The sequence below is a fragment of the Phoca vitulina genome, unplaced genomic scaffold, assembly GCF_004348235.1.
Source record: "Phoca vitulina isolate PV1807 unplaced genomic scaffold, GSC_HSeal_1.0 scaffold96, whole genome shotgun sequence".
NCBI classification, from domain to species: Eukaryota; Metazoa; Chordata; class Mammalia; order Carnivora; family Phocidae; genus Phoca; species Phoca vitulina.
In genome coordinates, this window is record NW_022589799.1 from 2,476,254 (window position 1) to 2,492,214 (window position 15,961).

Here is a 15,961-nt window from a genome sequence, read left to right on the forward strand (position 1 = left end):
GGGAGCCCGATGCAGGGCTCGATCCCAGGACCCTGGGATCATGACCTGAGCTGAAGGCAGACGCTTAACAACTGAGCCGCCAGGCGCCCCTATTATTATTAATTTTCTATAATGGAAATTCTTTCCTTTATTCTCCAAAACTGAAAATTATCAGAGTGATTATTTGATTCAGCCGAGCCAAATGAAACCCCATTTCCCTTATTCCCTCTTTTTCCTACCAAACAGTGACCAAGTTGCCAAATGAATGAGTCCCTTTTATGTTGGGAAATGGGAAGTGAAAGAAGACAGAGTCATGGGGCAAGTTCAGGCAAATTCTTTTAAAAAGGGTAGAAAGAGGAATGTATACTTGGTGCTAATATAAGTGCCTGCAGAAATACTACTTTCTGGGCGCCTGGGTGGCTGTCGTTAAGCGTCTGCCTTCGGCTCAGGTCATGATCCCAGGATCCTGGGATCGAGTCCCACATCGGGCTCCCTGCTCGGCAGGAAGCCTGCTTCTCCCTCTCCCACTCCCCCTGCTTGTGTTCCTGCTCTCGCTGTGTCTCTCTCTGTCAGATAAATAAATGAGATCTTTAAAGAGAAGGGGAAAAAAAGAAAAAAAAAATACTACTTTCTATATTTCTCCACCTGTATTTGGATTGAGAAAGAAGGTTGGGAAATTTGGTAGCTAGTGAGACTCACAGTTTTTCCCTGCCTGGAAGAGGTAACCCATGTCAAGAGGTAACCATCACCACATGAGTGGAACGGAACGTTCTCTGGGCTGTGTATGTTCTAAGGTAACTCCATTTCTCATTGCAGAAAGACGCCTGTCTAGGGGCATCTCCCACGCCAGCTCCAGCATTGTTTCCCTGGCCCGGTCCCATGTCTCCTCCAATGGTGGGGGTGGGGGGAGCAGTGAGCACCCCCTGGAAATGCCCATCTGTGCCTTCCAGCTTCCAGATCTCACTGTGTACAACGAAGACTTCCGCAGCTTCATAGAGAGAGACCTTATTGAACAGTCCATGCTGGTTGCCTTGGAACAGGCAGGTCAGTGAGTGCTTCTTTTCCTGGGCTCTTCCGTCTGCTCTTCACCTGCCGGCAGCCACGTGGAGGGGCTGGCCTTGACCAGTAGCTTCCTGTCTAAATGTGGGAGCTGACTGCAAAGTCAAGAGTCAGTAAGATCAACATGTACTGAGCTAGGTGCTTCTTTTCGGGACACAAATTAGACACTTTCCCCTGGAAATTTCCTGTTTGATGGAAGGGAAACCAGATATACACATGAAAGGCCCAGGAATCAATACCTAAAAATCCATACATGGGGCAAAAAAAGTACAAATGAGTTATAATTGGCTCTGGAACACCCTTGTGACCAGAAAGAACCAATAGTATAGATGATGTACAATGGTGATTAATTTAAAAGTCCCATTTGTTTATATGAGCCTTTCCCCGAAGATTTATTTACCTTTAAAGTTGTGTTTGTCTTAAATTACTGTTAAAATTAGTTAATATGGTAGGCGAGGCTGCTGGGAATTCTGGGAAATCTAGTCAGGTATTAAACTTACTTAGAAGAAAGACTGGGGGCTGGGAGGTGGGGGCATGGGAAAGAAGCTTTCATTTTTCATTTGTACCCTTCTATAGTAACTGTGTGCATCTATTTATAGTTTTTTAAAAAGTTAACAAGTTGGGGTGCCTGGGTGGCTCAGTCGTTAAGCGTCTGCCTTCGGCTCAGGTCATGATCCCAGGGTCCTGGGATCGAGCCCCGCATCGGGCTCCCTGCTCGGCGGGAAGCCTGCTTCTCCCTCTCCCACTCCCCCTGCTTGTGTTCCCTCTCTCGCTGTGTCTCTCTCTCTCAAATAAATAAATAAAATCTTTAAAAAAAAAAAAAAAGTTAACAAGTTATCTGGCTAGTGAGATTATAGGCCAGTTTTCTTTCTGTCAACTTTTCAGTAATTCAAGAAAACTTTTAAGCATGATTCATGAAATATTTTCCTCATGTGAATAATGGATCAGCAGTTGTGGGATGACTGTACAGAATTGAGACTCAATTTCTAAGGTGTTTCATGTGCTTTGTCTTGTTGCTCATGTCTTTAAAGTCATACCACATACAAGCTGACATGCTATCATATATGCAGATGATACTTACGTGACATGAATACATGCTTTGGGTTGTTTTTCTTTTACTGATGATGGATTTGTGCTGAGCTTCAATGTTACGATGTTTACTGGTCTCCTGAGCAAAGTGAAGGAGTCAGCCAGACCAAGTAGCCAACACAGATTTCAACCTATGACCTTGACCCCATCATCTAACCCAGAGTTGCTCAATCTCAGCACAGTTGACATTTAGGACCAGATAATTCTTTGTTGTGTGAGCTGCCTGGTACATTATATTATGTTTATCAATCTCTCTGGCCTTTACCCACTAGATGCCAGTGGCATCCCCCCACTAGACAACCAAACATATGTCTAGATATTGCCAAATGTCCCCTTGGATATTGGTTAGATCAGTGGTCCCCATGTAAGAACTGCTGATCTCACCAATCATGCTCTCCAGGTTCTGATCGACTAGGTATAAGTGAAGAAGGTATAAGGAATAACAGTATTTTGGGTAGGCTTCCTAGAGGAGGCAAGTTTGGAACCTGTTTTAGAGCTAGGGAATTGGGAAGGGCTTTATGGATAATCTGCTCCTCTCCTTTTCCTTCTGTTTCCGTAGGGCGTTTGAACTGGTGGGTGAGTGTGGACCCTACCTGCCAGAGGCTGCTTCCTTTGGCAACTACTGGGGATGGAAACTGCCTCCTGCATGCAGCCTCTCTGGGTGAGTCTTGAAAATGGTGTTCTGCACCCTCAGAAAGGAAGCAATAGAATTAAATCTCATGTGCAGGACTTAATCCACTAACCTTGATCTTAGGCAGAAGTGATCATACAGCGTGTGTGTGTGTGTGTATGTGTGTGTGTGCACGTGCGTGCAGGGGCATGGGCATGCAAGAGGGGATGGAAGAGAGCCCTGCCCTGGCTTTTCAGTCTTGTTCAGAGAGAATATGGAGAACACAGGATTTAGCATGGGTCCCTCTCTGAGAGCTATCCCCCAGAAGTATTGAGCAGCAGGTATGTAAGCAAGATAAAGCTATGTGTGTATATCATTCTACTTAATATTTATTCTTTTGGTATGTAGAAAAGATATTTTCATCAGTTTTTATGAGATTTGTTTAATTATAAAACTTATTTATAATTCGGTGTGTTTTTTGCCTTAGATTTTATTTATTTATTTTTATTAACATATAATGTATTATTTGTTTCAGGGGTACAGGTCTGTGATTCATCAGTCTTACACAATTCACAGCACTCACCATAACACATACCCTCCCCAATGTCCATCACCCAGCCACCCCATCCCTCCCACCCCCCTCCACTCCAGAACCCTCAGTTTGTTTCTTGAGATTAAGAGTCTCTTATGGTTTCTCTCCCTCTCTGGTTTTGTCTTGTTTCATTTTTCCCTCCCTTCCGCTATGATCCTCTGTCTTGTTTCTCAAATTCCTCATATCAGTGAGATCATATGATAATTGTCTTTCTCTGATTGATTTATTTTGCTTAGCATAATACCCTCTAGTTCCACCCACGTTGTTGCAAATGGCAAGATTTCATTTTTTTTTTTGATGGCTGCGTAATATTCCATTGTATATATATACACCACATCTTTATCCATTCATCTGCCAATGGACATCTAGGCTCTTTCCATATTTTGGCTGTTGTAGACATTGCTGCTATAAACATTGGGATGCACGGGCCCCTTCGGATCACGACATTTGTATCTTTGGGGTAAATACCCAGTAGTTGCCTTAGATTTTAAAAAAGTCCTCATGTTCCAACCATCCCTCCAGCTTTAATGCTGATTGCCATTTGCCAGACCCATCTTTTCTGCTGCTACTCTGTATTTTAGTTTGTTAGACTTGCATATGAGTAAGGGGCTTTCTGTCAGGAGTTTGTAGGATGTGGTGGATCCCCCACTTTTAAGTTCTTGAAGTTTCTGAACCTCCAGAGTAGGAACATCTTTTCTCTCATTGTTAAGTACCTCTCCCCTAAGTTACAGGGGTTTCTTTGAACCTGGCCTTCAGCCTGATTTCCTTGATGCTAGGGTATGTGCATCATAATTAATAAATGTAAGGTGTCCTACTGGTATGTTTTCTTGCCACAGGCATGTGGGGTTTCCATGATCGGGACTTGATGCTGCGGAAAGCTTTGTATGCGCTGATGGATAAAGGAGCCGAGAAGGAAGCATTAAAACGGCGCTGGAGGTGGCAGCAAACACAGCAGAATAAAGAGGTGAGGGAGTTTGGGTGGGAGCACCTTGTCCCCCAGAGTTAGCTACAGGAAATGCTCAGTGTGTACCAGTAGGCAGTGTCTCCTGGTGCTTAATTGGTGGTACTCCCCTGGTAATCCTGGAAATTGTAGAAAATGCAGAAGACACCACAGGGCCCATGCCTGTCTGATATAGTCATGAGAACTAGTATGGGGAAGCTGAGACCCACAGAGGAGGTAGCTAACATTGTGCTTCTTACCTGATAGATGCCAGGTCTTCAGTAGAAATCTTTTGCAAAATAAGATATGATAAGTCCACAGGATTTTTGTATTGTTTTGGGGTTTTTTGCTTATAATAAGGCTTAGACCAGTTTTTAAGGACTTATGTTTTCAATTCTTACAGAAATGTAAATGCTTAAAAATTTTGTTGGCTGTATGTACTATTTGCTTTTCATATACTCGGTTTGTTTTTTAAAAATTTTAAAAACATGCCTGTTAAATTGAGTTTGAATGGTACTTCTCAGGAGTTCAGCAGATATTGAGACTGTTTTTGTATAAGAAAGTAACAATGGACTGTTTGTACTTTCCATCCCCGTAACGGGTTGAGCTAACTGGCCTGTGGGACAAATCCCACCAACAGTTTTGTAAAAAAAAAAAAAAAAGTTTTATTGGAACACAGCCCTCCCCATTCATTTACGTATGTTTGTTTATGTTAAGTGCTTTCCTTGTTGTAGAATAGAACAGCAGCAGAATAGAGTAGTTGCATATGGCCCACAAAGCCTAAAAGATTTACTGTCTGCAATTACGATGGAGCAATAAAAGAGTTTGCCGACCCCTCACTTTAATAATGACACTGTACACTTACATAAAGTAACAGGTCTCCCTCTTTCCTTTTCCCCTGGTTCTCTGTCTTCTGTGTTTATCTTGTGCTTTTTGTGAATATCTTTTTTTTTGCCATGTATATGACTAGGTCCTCTGGCATAAATATGGGACTGTCTCTTCAGAAACTTTCCTTTTTCTTTCCATCTTCTTTCTTGTTGCCTTTTATTGCTCTGTCATAACTGGCCATTATATAGAACTAAGAGAGTTTTTTTAGTTATTAGAATTTTATATCCTGAAGATTAAAATATGAAGGTAGAATGTGTCATGTTTCTCTCTTAAAAACAAAGAGCGCAATTGTTAAAATTAGGATGGTATTAAGCTCAGAATGGAGTCTTTGATCAGCCAATCTGCCCCAGAGGATTCCTGAGGGAAATAAATGCACAGGGGCAAGGCCAAGTAAATGGCATTCTTTATTACTGCCAAGTCCCATGGCTCCTTGGTGAGCTGAGCTGGACCTTGTGGAGAGCTTCTTTTGCTTAAGCTAGAGCCAGCCTAAAGTTTGCCTTCCTCACTATTGAATTCACACCATCCCTGAACCTTACATTTGACACTCCAGAGTCAAGAAAAGGCTGAACTAGAGCATTCAGCTATTAAGTAGAAGTGACAACAACAGTCAGAGAATAGGTATGCCCAATTCCAGCTATTAAGCTATTGTAGTTATTTTAAAGGTGGGGCTAGATTATTATGGCTTTAGCCAGGAGACCCAGAAATACCCAAGTTCTGTTCTTGGTCAGCCACCTGTTCCCCCTCAGAGTCCCCAGTGGAAATACATGCATAGAGAGTAGTGGCTATCAAAGGAGCAATATTTTACTCCTTTGGCCCAGCACATTAAAAGTTCCATATTGGAAATGTGGCCTAGAGAATTGTTTTAGTTGAGACTATTTATAGCATTATGCTGCACCTTAGGCATAGGAATGGAGGGAGGCATGAGGGACTGGGATGCTTCTTTAAATCAGGACCAAACTCCATAGGAACTAAATTGGTTTTGATTTCCCAGGCCTTCTTGTTTTCTGTTGAAATTAGTGGTCAAGCCCAATAAGGTTGGGGCGCCTGTCTGGCTCAGTAGGTAGAGCATGCGGCTCTTGACCTGGGGGTCATGAATTTGAGCTCCACCTTGGGTGTAGAGATTGTTTAAATGAATAAACAACAACAACAAAAAAGTCAAAACCAGTAAGGACATTTTCAGGCTGGCAGGATACGCCACCTAGTGGCTGCATGTATGAAAACAGGAAGCTGAAATAGGTGAGAGGAAGACAAGAGTGACCAGAGCACCCAGTCAGTACATTACTGCCTGTGCATTGTTCTTTTTATTTTTAATTGAGAAGCTTCGTTACAGCATTTTACAAAGAGAACATAACTTTGTCATTTTGTTATTATTAAAGTAAAATGTGGGCACCTGGGTGGCTCAGTTGGTAAAGCATCTGCCTTCAGCTCAGGTCATGATCCCAGGGTCCTGGGATCTCCCTCTCCCTCTGCCCCTCCCCTCTGCTCATGCTGTCTCTCGCTCTCTCTCAAATAAATAAATAAAATCTTAAAAAAAAAAAAAAAGTAAAATGTGCTAAAACAGCTCTTTAATTCTTCTTAAATTTGCTCCTCATGCCCCTCATATTTTCAGTGTGATTCTTTCTACTGTCAATGTGTGTTTAAGCAGTATAAACTCATTTAAATACTAATGTAAGCCAAATACAATTAACAACATAGACTTGTCTGCCAAATTATCATATACATCCTAAAGGCAAATGGTATTTTTAAATTGTTTGTACCACTTCTCCAATCCCCTTGATAAAAGTTATAGTTTCACTCAGCATGTATTTATTAATTACTGATCATATCATAGGCACTAGCATATTGTCTGAAACATGGTCCTAGCCCTTAAGAGTAGTAGTTGGAGATGGACATGTAAATACATAATTGTACCAACTGTGATAAAGTCTGTATAGCAGTTGAGGAGGGAGGGCAAAAAGGAAGGAGTGGGTCTTCCAGGAAGATTTAGGAAAGGCTTCATAAAGAAGATACTTGAGTTCTCTCCTGACAGTTGAGAAATTATTCACCAGGTGGATAGGGAGTGGGCTGCTCCAAGCAGAAGGAACAAGCTAGACAAAAGCTCAAGTACAAAGCAACGCAGTGCATTCAAGGAACTACAGCTAATTAAATGATGTGTTAGAGAGGTGGGTAGGGGCCAGGAAGTGGACTTTGTATGCTACACTTAAGGATTTTGAACTATATCTAAAAGGTCATGATGGTTCTTTTTTTTTTTTTTAATAGATTTTATTTATTTGAGAGAGCAAGCGAGCATGAGCAGGGCAGGGGCAGGGTGGGCAGAGGGAGAAGCAGACTCCCTGAGCAGAGAGCCCAATGCAGGGCTCGATCCCAGGACCCTGAAATTATGACCTGAGCTGAAGGCAGACGCTTAACTGACTGAGCCACCCAGGTGCCCCAGGTCATGATGGTTCTTAAGATAATTTGTAGCAGGAAGCAAAGATCAGATTTTAATTTTAGAGAAATCTTTCTGGTAACATTGTAGAAAATGGATCAGAGGAATGCTTGACTGGAAGTAGTAAAACCAGTTAAGGGTCCATTACAGTAGTTCATGCTTAATAATTGTTGACTAAGGAATCCAGGTGTGGGGTGGGTAAAAGGAGAGGAGTCTTCAGTAAGTCCCTCGTTTCTAGCTTGGGTGTTTGGGTGATATTCAGTGCAATTCACTAAGGCAGGAATATAGGAAGAAGAGTGGGTTTTGGAAGAGGTAGAAGTTCAGGTTTTGACTGTATAGAGTTTGAGGCAGTCATGGGCAGGTGGCAATCTTCAGTAGGCAGCTGGATGTGAATATAGAAATTAAGAGGAGGTCTGGGATGGAGAGGGAGATTTTAGCATCTTGAGCATATAGATGGCAGTAGATAAGATTATGGCAGTAGAAGAGATCACCCAGAAGGAACCAAAGCTGTTAATATTATTGACACAACACCCATACTGCTAGGGTAGACAGAGTTGAGAGAGATAGGAGAAAGTAGTGTTGCAGAAGCTGAAGGAGAAGGAAGTTTAATGAGTTGAAATGCTACCTGAAGACTAAGAAAGATGAGAACCAAAGAGAAGGTCATTGTCCTTTGCCAGAGTCAGTTAGGTGAAGTGGTGTAAATGGGGCAAGGGGTGTAGGCTGGACTGAAATGGGCCGGAAAAGAATGGCCGGAAAAGAAGTGTAAGAGAGATCATAGACTCTTCTCTTGTGGACCTTGACTAGGAAAGGGAGAAGAGATTTCACTTTGTAGTACACGGTGTAAGCCAAGTGCTAAGAGAATAGGGAGTGGGGCACTGTGAGTGAGTTGAATAGCTGCTGCCTTGCGCACCTAGCCTCTAACTGCTTGGTCTCCCCTGCCTGTCTTTCACGCAGTCAGGCCTGCTGTACACAGAGGATGAATGGCAGAAGGAATGGAATGAGCTGATCAAGCTTGCCTCGAGTGAACCCCGCATGCATCTAGGTTCCAATGGAGCCAACTGTGGTGGGTAAGTATGGCTAACGTGGTTGGGGGTAGGAAGGAATCTTTACTGAGTCCTCAGTGTCCAAAGAACTTCTTGCTCAGAGGACGTTAGAAGGGAAGAGAGGGGCTGTGGCAAGGGCACAGAAGGGTGTAACAGCATCGTATGTTCTAGGAACTACAAGAGCTGGGCATTGCCAGAATACAGAGTGTATGGTATAGAGTGCTAGATGAGGCTGGATAACCAGAGTTTTGTGTGCCATGCTGAGGTTTCTGTTGTACCATGCTGAGGAATTAAAATCATATCCAATCAGACTTTGAGAAATTATAGGACATGATTCAGTTTTCTCAATAAATATATTGCAAGGAAAATAGAAAGGGAGAGGGAACCTAAGTTTAAAGACACTTAGACAAATCAACCAGTGGGAATGTATGGACATTTATAAGACAGCTGGGGAAACGTGAACAATGTCTACATGTTTAATTATTGTTAATTTTTTTTAAAGTGTGATATTAATGGTTGTGTGGTTGTTTTTAAAAGGAGTCCTTTATTTAGGGATAGAAACTGAAAAATTTATGGATGAAATGATACTAGGATTTGATTCAAAATAATCTGGTGGGGTGGGGTGAGGGTGGGGGCTAATAGGGAACTAGATCAAGGTCTAGGTGAAACAACATTGACCATGTGTTTTATAATTGTTGAGGCTGGGTGATGGATACGTGAGAGTTTAGGTATAATATTCTTTCTAGTTTTGAATGTTTAAAATTTTGAAATTTTCTGTAACATAAAGTTAAAAATTATAACCTATCCAGATTTTATTGTGCATAAGAATAATCTGGGAGGCTTGTTAAAGTGCAGATTTGGGGACCTCCACCCTAAGGAAGTTCAGTTGAGTTGGACTGAGCTATGGCCCAGAAATCTGCATTTGTACCAAGTACCCAGTGTTGAATAACATTGCTGTTGGGGTCAGGAAGCCACTGAATTGTGTGTATGCTGGTGACAGGAGCAAATTCGTGTATTTGAACACACTGCTAGCAGAGCGGGTGATGAAGTGGAGGGCATTGAGACTGGGTGCAGTTGTAGTAATCCAGGAGAGAGGCCATGGGTGTGAACAAGAGTGGTGGGCTGCAGACAGGCTGGAGGAGATAGATACGAGAGACACGTAAGAGATGGAATCAGTCAAGCCAGGTGATTAATTAAGATGAAAGATAAAGAAGAGTAACTATTTCACAGATTTCTGATTAGGCTACTAGGTAGATATGGTGAGGGTGAGATGCTGTTCTTCACGTAAGGGAAGATAAGAAGAGGAATTTTTCTTTTTTTTTTTTTTTTGTAGGACATGATACATGTGATGTGTGGGTGGTTGTGGGTAAAGTGAGGCTACACAGTTGTGTCCTGAGCTACATGATAAAGCAAATAGGGGAAGCCTATTGAACAAGATTGGTTTTAACGGAGGGATTACCTCCAGATTCCTAACACTATTTTAGCCTTAGGGCCTTCAAATCTCTTTTCTTGGATTTCCCCATCTCTGAAACGGGAGTAGAAAGAGCCACTGTAGCATAAAATAATCAGCTATGTCCATGGCAGCTTTAAGATTAGAAAACCAGGAAAAGGGGGTGCCTGGGTGGCTCAGTCATTGAGCATCTGCCTTCGGCTCAGGTCATGATCCCAGGGTCCTGGGATCGAGCCCCGCATCGGGCTCCCTGCTCCTCGGGAAGCCTGCTTCTCCCTCTCCCACTCCCCCTGCTTGTGTTCCCTCTCTCACTGTGTCTCTCTCTGTCAAATAAATAAATAAAATCTTAAAAAAAAAAAAGAAAGAAAGAAAGAAGGAAAGAAAACCAGGAAAGGGCATTCCTCTTTTTCCTCTTTGTAGAACTGGTCTTCAGGGGTGTCTTGTTTGGGTTTCTTCCCTCTCCCCTCTGCGGCACCCCTTCCACTCTCTCCCCTCCTGCAACTCTAGGGTGGAGAGTTCAGAGGAACCTGTATATGAGAGCCTAGAAGAATTCCACGTCTTTGTCCTTGCCCATGTGCTTAGGAGGCCCATAGTCGTCGTGGCCGACACCATGCTGAGGGACTCTGGTGGGGAAGGTGAGTCAGTCCTCGCTGTCCTGAGCACCTTCTATTTGCAGAGCCTTGGGCTAAGCACTGGGAGGAGGGAAGGAAGGGGCTATATGGAGGGAAGGAAGGGGAGAAACAAGGTATACATTAGGACAATGCAAAATTCTCAAGAGATCGAGAGCAAAGCAGTTGGGGTTAATTGATGAGGCTTCTTAAGAAAGCCTGCTTCTCCCTGTGCCACTCCCCCTGCCTGTGTTCCCTCTCTTGCTGTGTCTCTCTCTGTCAAATAAATAAATAAAATCTTTAAAATAAATAAATAAATAAATAGATAGAATGATTAACTAGGGGTTAGAGTGAGTAAAAGGGGGAACTCCCTTGGAAGAGTGGGGTGTGGGGATTGCCCTCTAGGCTAGAACACATCCTGAATAACAGTCTTTGTGGTTGCTGCAGCGTTCGCCCCTATTCCCTTTGGGGGAATCTATCTGCCCTTGGAGGTTCCAGCCAGCCAGTGTCACCGCTCCCCTCTGGTGCTCGCCTATGATCAAGCCCACTTTTCTGCACTTGTGTCCATGGAGCAGAAGGAGAATGCCAAGGAACAAGGTGCTGAATGCGATGTTGGTGTCTTTGGTGTCTTTTGGTCTGCTTTATTTTCACTTGGAAAAACTTAAATAGGAGAGAGTATAGGAGGGAAGAACTAAGTGACATGCAAGCCCAGACAGTGCACACTGATACTGTTTTACTAAGCTAAAGATACGCCAGGGTGTTTAAATTAAAAATAAATACATTTTGACAAAGAGCTTTGGGGAAAAACACAGTAGCCTGCCTGTATTTGCTGCTCCCTGTTCTGGAGTTGAGTGTGTGTATTAAGGTCATAGAACCTTCCAAGTGATGCTTTGCGACTGAGCCACCCAGGCGCCCCTGCTGTATTTGTCTTAATAATGACTTTGAATTTTTTGAATCCACATTAACTGGCAAGAACATCATGAGTGTTTGTTGACTGACTGGGGGGGAGTCGTGGAGATTAGTGGCCTAAATTGTGTGTTGGCTAGTAAGGGAAAACCAGTCTGTCTGTTTTTGATGCCAGTGTAATTCACATATGAAAACTGAGTGAGCTCAGTTCAAGACCTTTGATATGATCCAGCCTCCTCTTTAGTGAAGTCAGTTTGTGTTCAGTTGCCTTCCTGTCTCCTTAAGGAGACTCCTTGATGACATGTTTCTTCCTCCCCAGCTGTGATCCCACTTACAGATTCAGAGCATAAGCTGCTGCCCTTGCACTTTGCTGTGGACCCCGGAAAGGGCTGGGAGTGGGGCAAAGATGACAATGACAACGTCCGATTGGCCAGGTGAGGCGGGCATAGCCTTCCCACCTGCTAAGTGTCTCTTCCACATACAGCATCCATTTCCCCAGGGACTCTTCCTCAGCTCAGAGGCAAGACAGTCACATCCTAGCTCCGGTGTTTTGGGGAAGATGGAGACGTGGGGGATAGGTTGGGCACCAGGATTCTTACAGCATGCACCTGCTTTTTCTCCCCATGAAAGAGAGGGAAATCCTGGGATCACAACTTGTTCTTTCCTTATGGTATGAGGAGTGTTCTTCTCCTGGGATACATCCCAGAATCTCCAAAACAGTGATCAGAAAATCAGGATAATCAAGTCACACTTTTTCTCCCAGTCCAAGTGAGAGGTGTTTTATTTTATTTATTTAAAAATTTTTTTAAGATTTCATTTTTTAAGTAACCTCTACACCCAACATGGGGCTCGAACTCACAACCCCAAGATCAAGAGTTGCACGCTTTACCAACTAAGCCAACCAGGCACTCCATGAGAGGGGTTTTTAAATAATTGACCGAAGTAGTTAGTTTGCTTTGGATTGTTGCCTTTCTGAATTTAAATAGCCAGAAAAATGTTCTTTCTGCCAGCCCCCCTCCCTGCCACCTCCCAAAGCAGGTTTAGTCCTCAGCCTGTGCCCTCCATAGCTTCCTATGAAGAGGGTATGGATGTAAAAGCTCCTTCCTTACCTCTTACCCAGTGTTTCCTTCTTTGGGCTCCTGACACTGGGATCCAATTGAGAGGGTTTCATTTAAAAACTCAGAATTTATGGCTCTTAAAATAAGTTCTCACCTAAATATCAAAAGCTCCCTCTTAATAATATTTACACCAGCAACAATAATGGCTACTGTTCAGTAAGTATTTCCTGTTTTCCAGACATTATGCTGGGTCCTTTCCAGTACTATTTTAATCTTCACAACAACCCTACAGGGTAGATATTATCTATGCCCATTATCAACCCCAGCTGAGTTCCAGGGAGGGTGAAGTGACTTGCCTCAAGGTCATAAAGCTTAGTACTAATTGGTGGAGCTATAATTCAGACCCCACCTTGTCTGAGTCCCAAGCCATGTAGCCCTCTCCCATTCTACCTCCCAACTGGATCACACGCTTTGCTTTTTAAAGGTCACAGGATATTTTTAATTCTTCCTTTCTCCTCTTCACAGTGTAATCCTGTCCCTGGAGGTCAAATTGCATCTGCTGCATGGCTACATGAATGTGAAGTGGATCCCAGTGTCCTCTGATGCACAGGTGAGGACTTCTCCGACCCCACCCTTGTACGTCCTCCGTTTTCAGCGACGGGGGGAACAAGGAGACTGGGCAGTGGTCTCCTTGTGAATCGCTTCTGAGTGGTAGCTGACGATTCAAGGTTAGTAATAACTGGAAAATATCAGATGAGTTCCAAAAGACACTTTTTCCTGCCTTCTTACCTGTTAGTGACCTCCATTTTCCACAGCTCCTCTCCAGCTCTGCTTTGTGATACTAAAACACATTCAAGAAAAGTTTTCTAGACTTTTTGGTGAACTTGAGATCGTCATTAGTTTGTCCCAAGCCTTATATGTATAGACTTCTGTGGAGGGTACCAGAGGAGACAGAATCGCTTAAGTCTCCTTAAGAGACTGATCTAATAGGTTCTGAGGATATCATCATTCTCCATAGAACAAGAATACAGGAACAAGGGCAGACTGACAGACTCTAGTGCTGAATGTCTAAAAGTTGAGGGGATGCAGAATGGTTAGAGTTGGTTGTGGTTAGTTAAGACTTCCTTGAGATTAATTTTGGGCAAAATCTGGCATAGACAAATTTGTTTTTTAAAGATGTTATTCATTTGAGAGAGAGAGACAGAGGGAGCACAAGCAGGGGGAGAGGCAGAGGGAGAGGGAGATGCAGACTCCCCACTGAGCTTGGAGTGTGACATGGGGCTCAATCCCAGGACCCAACCATCTGAGCCACCCAGGCACCCTAGGCATAGAGAAATTTGTAATAGAGGCGCCTGGGTGGCTCAGTTGGTTAACTGTCTGCCTTAGGCTCAGGTCATGATCCTGGGATTGAGCACATCAGGCTCCCTGCTCAGTGGGGAGTCTGCTTCTCCCTCTCCCTCTGCCTGCCGCTCCCCCTGCTTGTGCTCTCTCTCTCTCTTTCTGTCAAATAAATAAAATCTTAAAAAAAGAGAGGGAAATTTATAATAAAGGATATTTTAGTATCTAGGAATATTCTTCCTCCTTACCCAGACGCCATGTATTGTATAGTTGCTCATTGCTCTAGAAGAACGTCAGGCTTCATTTTGTTACCTCCTTATAACAGAAGGGAGTCAAATTGCAGGGGGTGAGATAAAAGTTAGATATTTAGATACATCTTTCCCTGGTCCATGGGAGAGCTGACTGGAGCTGGGGAAGGACAGTGCCCTCCCGGGTGACCCTTCCCCACCGTGACAATGGCCCTTTGCTGGAACTAGGCAGGCACTCCAGGGATGGAGTGCACAGGGGTGTTATCAGCCCTTTTCCACGGGGCTAATTCCTGTAGCAATGCTGCAGCAGACCCTGTGAGCCAGATGGAGGGGCCAGAGGGGACTTCCCTCGCCTCAGCCCAGTGGGACAACGAGTAATCCTGTTCTTATATCCTCCAGGCTCCCCTGGCACAACCTGAGTCCCCCACAGCCTCAGCTGGAGATGAGCCCCGGTCCACTCCTGAGTCTGGGGAATCAGACAAGGAGTCGGTTGGCAGCAGTTCTACAAGCAATGAGGGCAGCAAGCGGAAAGAGAAGTCCAAGCGAGGTCGGGAGAAAGACAAGAAGAGAGCAGATTCTGTGGCCAACAAACTGGGCAGCTTTGGCAAAACTTTGGGCAGCAAGCTCAAGAAGAACATGGGAGGCCTGATGCCCAGCAAGGGCTCGAAGCCCGGAGGGGTGGGAACGGGGTCGGGGGTAAGCAGCGGCACCGAGACCCTGGAGAAGAAGAAGAAAAACTCACTGAAGAGCTGGAAGGGTGGCAAGGAGGAGGCAGCGGGGGATGGGCCCGTGTCTGAGAAGCCCACATCTGAGTCTGTTGGTAATGGAGGGAGCAAGTATAGCCAGGAAGTGATGCAGAGCTTGAGCATTATGAGGATTGCAATGCAAGGGGAGGGGAAGTTTATTTTTGTTGGAACCCTGAAGATGGGTCACCGTCATCAGTATCAGGAGGAGATGATCCAGCGGTACCTTTCTGATGCTGAGGAGAGATTCCTGGCCGAGCAGAAGCAGAAGGAGGCAGAGAGGAAGATCCTGAATGGAGCGGTGGGGAGTGGGCCTCCTCCAGCCAAAAAGCCAGAGCCAGATGGCGGGGAGGAGTTGCTGACTGCCCCCCCAGCAGAGTCCAAGGCAGTGGCATTCCCTGCTGGCTACCCTGGGGGCTTTACTGTCCCGCGGCCTGCTGGGGCTGGAGCCCACTGCCAGGAACCCCGGAGGCAGCTGGCAGGGGGGCCTTGGGGGGGGGGGCCTACCACCCTATGCCACCTTCCCCAGACAGTGCCCTCCAGGGCGGCCCTACCCCCATCGGGACTGCATCCCGTCTCTGGAGCCAGGCAGTCACCCCAAGGATGGCCTTCACAGGGGTGCATTGTTACCACCCCCGTTCCGCGTGGCTGATTCCTACAGCAATGGCTACAGAGAGCCCCCTGAGCCAGATGGATGGGCTGGAGGGCCCCGGGGGCTTCCTCCAACCCAGACCAAATGCAAACAGCCGAACTGCAGCTTCTATGGACACCCTGAGACAAACAACTTCTGCTCCTGCTGTTACAGGGAAGAACTGAGGAGGAGGGAGCGCGAACCGGGTGGGGAGCTGCTGGTGCACAGGTTCTGAGGGGGGGAGCCTTGGAGGGCAAGGGGGGCTAAACAAAGAGAGTTAAGCTCAACTCATTGGCTCATCAAGACCCAGCCCCCATGCGGATGGGGCAAATGCAGTAATGTCAGTGGGAG

At 44.9% G+C, this 15,961-nt stretch overlaps 1 protein-coding gene across 1 annotated transcript in view; it reads left to right on the forward strand.

Annotated features, from left to right (window-relative positions):
* Window positions 1-15,845, forward strand: part of OTUD7B (OTU deubiquitinase 7B) — a 52,102-nt gene extending 36,257 nt beyond the window's left edge. The window contains 10 exon segments of the mRNA XM_032397039.1: window positions 796-1,023; window positions 2,687-2,788; window positions 4,166-4,293; window positions 8,540-8,652; window positions 10,586-10,713; window positions 11,134-11,283; window positions 11,912-12,026; window positions 13,176-13,260; window positions 14,636-15,472; window positions 15,474-15,845. Of these exon segments, the coding sequence (XP_032252930.1) occupies window positions 796-1,023; window positions 2,687-2,788; window positions 4,166-4,293; window positions 8,540-8,652; window positions 10,586-10,713; window positions 11,134-11,283; window positions 11,912-12,026; window positions 13,176-13,260; window positions 14,636-15,472; window positions 15,474-15,845 (2,258 nt within the window).
* Window positions 15,846-15,961: the final 116 nt, after the last annotated feature.